At 36.5% G+C, this 5,780-nt stretch overlaps 1 protein-coding gene across 1 annotated transcript in view; it reads left to right on the top strand.

Annotated features, from left to right (window-relative positions):
• Positions 1–5,780, top strand: part of LOC106884049 (dual 3',5'-cyclic-AMP and -GMP phosphodiesterase 11A) — a 359,609-nt gene that overhangs the window by 323,611 nt on the left and 30,218 nt on the right. The window contains exon 18 of the mRNA XM_052973868.1: positions 1,973–2,047. Within this exon, the coding sequence (XP_052829828.1) occupies positions 1,973–2,047 (75 nt within the window). The remainder of the gene's footprint in view (positions 1–1,972; positions 2,048–5,780) is intronic.

Here is a 5,780-nt window from a genome sequence, read left to right as displayed (position 1 = left end):
TTAACGTACTGGTGTAGCCACTTCTCAGCCAATTTCAACTCTGCTCTGTCACCGAATCATTATTCCCGAACTCTGTCTTTCACAGAACCGAAATAGTAGAATTCGGAGGACATGAAATGAAGAGAAACTGACCAATCCAATTTGCCGATTGTCTGATATATTGCGACGAATGTGATCGTGTATTGTCATGAAGAATATGCTCGTTTTTTTTCTGCTAACAGCTTCTCTGAGCCTTTTGAGTGTCTCAATGTATCATTCGTTGTTCACAATCCAGGATCGACTCACAAAAAAAAAAAACACGAAAAATGGCGCCTTTGTTAGCCAAAAAGACAATCTCTCTGCAGATCGATGGCTGTTAAATTTCTAAAGAAGTGGAATGCCATTTAGTGTGGAGCTTTCGTTTCTTGGTGAAACCCAAGCTTTATTTTTTGTCTCCATGTTGGAAAAATGAGTCTGCGTTGGATTCAAATACTTCCAACAGATCAGAAGGCACGTTTACATTTTCTTGTTTTAAATTGTATGAAACTGTAGAGGTACGTTTTCCGATATCCAAAGTCTCTCCCACTTTTCTAATACAGTTAGTATTGAGTTGGTCAAAAACTCCGTTCAGTTTTTAAACGAAAATGAAATGTAAGTTCCTAGCACAAACTGATTTATAAAATGATATAATTACCGTTTCGTTTCATTATCTCCTCCAATCTTTTGGGTAGATCCAATACTTCTTTCTCAAAGAATTTCCTTCTTTACAAACCTTCCAGGTAATTTTTTACATTCTCTTCGGAGTTGAAGGTCTGTCCATTCAATGAATTGTTAAGAGACCGAAATAAGTAGAAATCGGAAGGCGAAAGGTCTGGCGGATATGGAGGGCGAGGCAAAACTTCTCAGCCAAGCCACAGTAACGTCTACAAAGTAGTGTGCGGTCTGGCATTATCATAAATGACAGTGCCCTCACGAATAGGATGTTCTGGACGCTTCTGGTGGGTCGCTGCGTTTAACTTGTCCAGCTGGCGACAGTACACATCTGATTTGATGGTCCTATCTATTCGTAGGAAGAAGCTCATAAAAAATAACACACTTCCAATCAAACCAAATTGAAACCTTAACCTTCTTTAGACAAATTCCTGCTCTGGCGGTTGTTTTTTGTGGTTCGCCGCGGTCCTTGTCACCACTCTCTTCAAAAAAGGATCGTTTTCTGCATGTTTCTGCAACGAACTGCATTTGGAAATCCTTTAGACGAGATTAGTCTCATTCAATTGAAATATGATCTGGATCATCCTGGTCGTATAATGAGGGTTGGTTTCACTGTTATCTTAATTGGCCAGCCAGAGCGAGGTGCATCTTGGACCGAAACCTTGAAAACCACTTTTGGCACACACGTTCTATAGCAGCATCCTTCCACTCTTTCGGAGTCGATAAAATAAGTGCTGAACATTGGGATCAATATAATCGAGTAGAGCCCTCCCCTCCGCAACAAATTTCTGACCTTGTGCCGAAGTTTGAAATCAATATTTTGTTTGCCCTTTTTGATCATCACAAGATTTATCGTTATTACGGTAACCTTTATTTTATTAGTACATTTTTGACAAACAAACCGGTGTGTACTAAATACTTTCCGAAGGACTAAATTTATAACGACTCTTCATGATGATGTCATAAAAATTGTATGGCATAATAAAAGGAATTAAATGAAATTCCTTTGATTTCTATATTATTTCTTTGATATCTATATTACATGATATTATTTTCATTTCCAACTGTAATATTTATTCTTGCTTTCTCTTCCCTTTTTATGTGACTTTGTCAGCGGAAGAAGGGTAACGCTGATCTGTTTCTTGTCGGCCTCTATAAAGGAGTAAGTTCTGGCCAAGATGACTTCGTTAGAGTCAGCCAAGAACCCGATAATGGTGTAATTATTTAAAATCATGACGCGCAAGATGTCGTTTTTGTAATGTTTTCTTTTTATTCTTCTTAGGTTGCAGATTTAGTGATGTCAGAATTTTTTGATCAAGGTGACAAAGAAAGAAAAGAACTGAAGATTGAACCCATGGTAAGTAGCTTTCATATCTTAAACAAGTACAACAATCACATTTATATTTATATGCATATAAATTAGTGATATCAGTAATCTACTGATATCTTTGATTTAAACTGGTTATGATTCTTTGTACATAGATATTGAACTATTGAATAATATGTAAAGATCTGTCTAATGTTCTTTTCAGTAAACTGACACTTTTATCTTACATCATCCGAATTTCAGGAAATTAACCTTTCGAAGATGAAGTATTTTCTCAGATTGCTAAGTGTAAACATCGACCAAATTTTTGCTTTTCGTAAGCCATTGATGTTGCTATATTTACGTATTCGGTTCATTATTTACACTCCATAACTTGCGTCAGATTGAGATTAAATACATTTTTCATACTTCAATAGCACCATCACTAACAATATATTACTTGAGCAAATTAATTAAATAGAACGTTAGAGAACGTGAACTGCCTTCCTTTTAAATAGATATTCCATCATAGATAAAATAATCAATCAGTGGCAACAAAATTCATTATATCAAAACGAATGAAATCAATAGAATTTTTATGAATGTTTAGAAAAATCAGAATATACGTAACTGAAACAATGTTATTGATTTTCTCAGCTGTGGCATCTAGCCGAGCAATACAATTTTCAAAGGTTTTCAGGCTGTAATCACCCTAATTTTATATTCAGACATAGTATTTAGGACTTTACTATGCCCTTTCAGTAAGAAATGATTTAATGGAAATCTATTTCTAAAAGGTCACAAACCGATACATTTGTTGCTTCGACTGAACACATATTTTGGGTTACGATGACATTATTTTATCATCACGTATCTATATAGTCCATATCGTACGATCCATGCTATTATTGAAAAGTGTATGCTTCTTATATATATACCACATGAACGATATCATTTTCAAAAGAGACGTTACAACCGTGTCTGATATAAAATAATATATATATAAAGGAATACAAAAAATGGGACACGAACGCAAAACACCCAGGCAGTTAGATGATACAAAAAAGGGACAAGAAAAAACAAGGACGGGTCATTCGGAGTTTTCTTTCCTCAGTCGAGTTCCAGATTATCTTTGTAATTTCGGCTGGTTATACTCGAGATTGCTCCAATCTGGCCAGTTCCAAGGAAAAACTAAGCTAAGAGAACTAGATTCCTTGCAGCGAATGTGTACGAAAGCAGCGAAAGCAGCGAATATATACGAAAATAAGGACGAAAAAAAAACGGAGAAATGATAAACAAATACAGATGCAAATAACAGGACATTAACAAGAGATGCCTTTCGAGTAAGGACGAATTAAGCCAGCGTGTGTGGAAGTGAAGCCTTACGGCAGGGACATAAGAGATGACAGGCATGGGGAGAAATATAGATGTTGCACGGATGGTAGTCGAACCAAGAAAGAAAGGTCAGGCTTGGCCGAACACTGGATAGAAGAATTACGGAGGGACGAGAAAAAAGAAAAGTGAAGTGAAAGAGGGGGGAAGTTGAGAATGAAGAGAAAGCTAGGAAATGTGAGAGAGGGGGAACGAAAGAAAGAAGAGTGAAAAGAATGAAGTGTCAAGGGGCTGATAGAATGAAAGAAAGAATGAAAGAATAAGGGAGTCGTACAAAATTTAGATATATATAAATGTACTTACATATAAGAGACCAAAGTGTACGCACGCTGCTATATGTATATAAAAAGGAATGCAAAATATGGGACAGTAGCGCAAAACACCCAGACAGTTAGATGATACAAAAAAGGGACAATATAACATCCAGACAGATGATACAAAAAAGGGACGGGTAAGAAAAGACAAGGACGGGTCATTCGGAGTTTTTTTTCCTCCTCTTTCGATTCACTCTGTCCCTTTTCTTTTTTCTCTCGTCCCTCCCTAATTCTTATATCCCCCCTGTTTCTACCTCTCTCTCTCTCCACGTGACTGGTGTTCGGCTAAGCCTGACCTTTCTTTCTTGGTTCGACTACCAACCCTGCAACATCTATATTCCTCCCCATGCCTGTCATCTGTTATGTCCCAGCCGTAAGGCTTCACTTCCACACACGCCAGCTTAATTTAATTCGTCCTTAGTCGAAAGACACCTGTTGTTAATACTGTTTGCATCTGTATTTGTGTACCATTTCTCCGTTTTTCTTTTCCGTCCTTGTTTTCGTATACATTCGCTGCTTTCTTCCAAAGAATCTAGTGCTCTTAGCTTAGTTTTTCCTTGGGGCTGGCCAGATTGGAGCAATCTCAGGTATAACCAGCCGAAATCGCAAAGATAATCTGGAACTCGACTGAGGAAAGAAAACTCCGAATGACCCGTCCTTGTTTTTTCTTATTCCTTTTTTGTATCCTCTAACTCTCTGGATGCTTTGCCTTCTTGTCCCATTTTTTGTATCCCTTTTTATATACATATCGGGGCGTACGTACACTTTGGTCTCTTATATACCGTAAATCCTCGAGTATAATCCGCATTTCTTTACCCAAAATTTAAAGCTCAAAATCCCTAGTGCGTACTATCTACGAAGTTAAAAAGGAAAAATATTTTGTAAGCAATGTCCGAATCTCTATTTACTGTCCGGCAATGTTTATTCAGACGTATTTTGTGATGTCGGGCGCGAAAATACCTTGAAAGCAATGAAGTCATAAAAGAATCACCCATAACTTGCAGTAAGCAACATTTATTAAAATAAAAGTGTTGTATATCGTCTGCACTCGATGGTACTCAGGATGACGTTGTATGGAAAAAATGAAATAAATGAAAGTAAATCTTCTGATGTTGACTATGAATCTGATGATGACGGAGATTTACACTACAATGATGCTGACATGTTTACGGAGGAACAAATGGGGCAGTTATTTGATGTTGAAAGTGACGTTGAATTTGAAAGATTTGAATAAATGTTTTTGCTTTTGCTTTTATAACTGATAGTGATAAATATGTAAAGGCAATTTTACTTAATATTTATTTTTCACTGACGTTATTACTGTTATTTCTTTATTTTCTGCAAACAAAGTGCACAAAAAAGCTACACGTTTGCATTATGTTATATATGCAATAATAATAAAGGACGTTACCGGATATATGTTTACAAACCAAGGACGTTATATAGACCTTCTAGACTCAAGTTAGAGAAGGGGTGCGTATTATACACAAGGTTTAGGTTTTTCAGAGGTACAGCCCTCTAAAAATCCCCTGCGTATTATACTCAAGGACGGACTATATTCGAGGATTTACGGTATATATATATTAATAATTATATACATAATTATAACAAGGGAGTGGCAAAATCACCTCTCCACGTGATGAAAATAGATCCCACATGGGGTTTAATTTATTATCTTTCTTTTACTCGACGACTACCTGTATTTTTAGGGGTTTTAAGGTTGTTTAGAGCCATTTGGCGTCTATTTTCAACGCGTGGAAAAACGTTTTTGCTAATCCCTTGTTATAATTATGTATATAATTATTAATATAATATTTGGAAAATTTACCTATAAGGTTTTTATTTTCGTGCTCACCTCCTGATAAAATCAAGAATGATTTTATCCCTTATTATATGATTAATGTATATATATCTATCTTTCTATCTATTTATCTATCTGTCTTCCTCCATCTTTCTATCTATACCTCTGTCCTGGCCTCTACTTCACTGCTATACCCTTCTGTCCCTTCCTCCTTGTTCCACTTCCTCCCTCCACCATCCTCTCTGCTCTCGTGTGACCTGTGGTCAACTTTCTTTTC

Source organism: Octopus bimaculoides, chromosome 17 (assembly GCF_001194135.2).
Source record: "Octopus bimaculoides isolate UCB-OBI-ISO-001 chromosome 17, ASM119413v2, whole genome shotgun sequence".
NCBI lineage: Eukaryota > Metazoa > Mollusca > Cephalopoda > Octopoda > Octopodidae > Octopus > Octopus bimaculoides.
The sequence above is the reverse complement of the archived record's forward strand: the minus strand, read 5'-3'. Positions and strand labels throughout refer to the sequence as shown.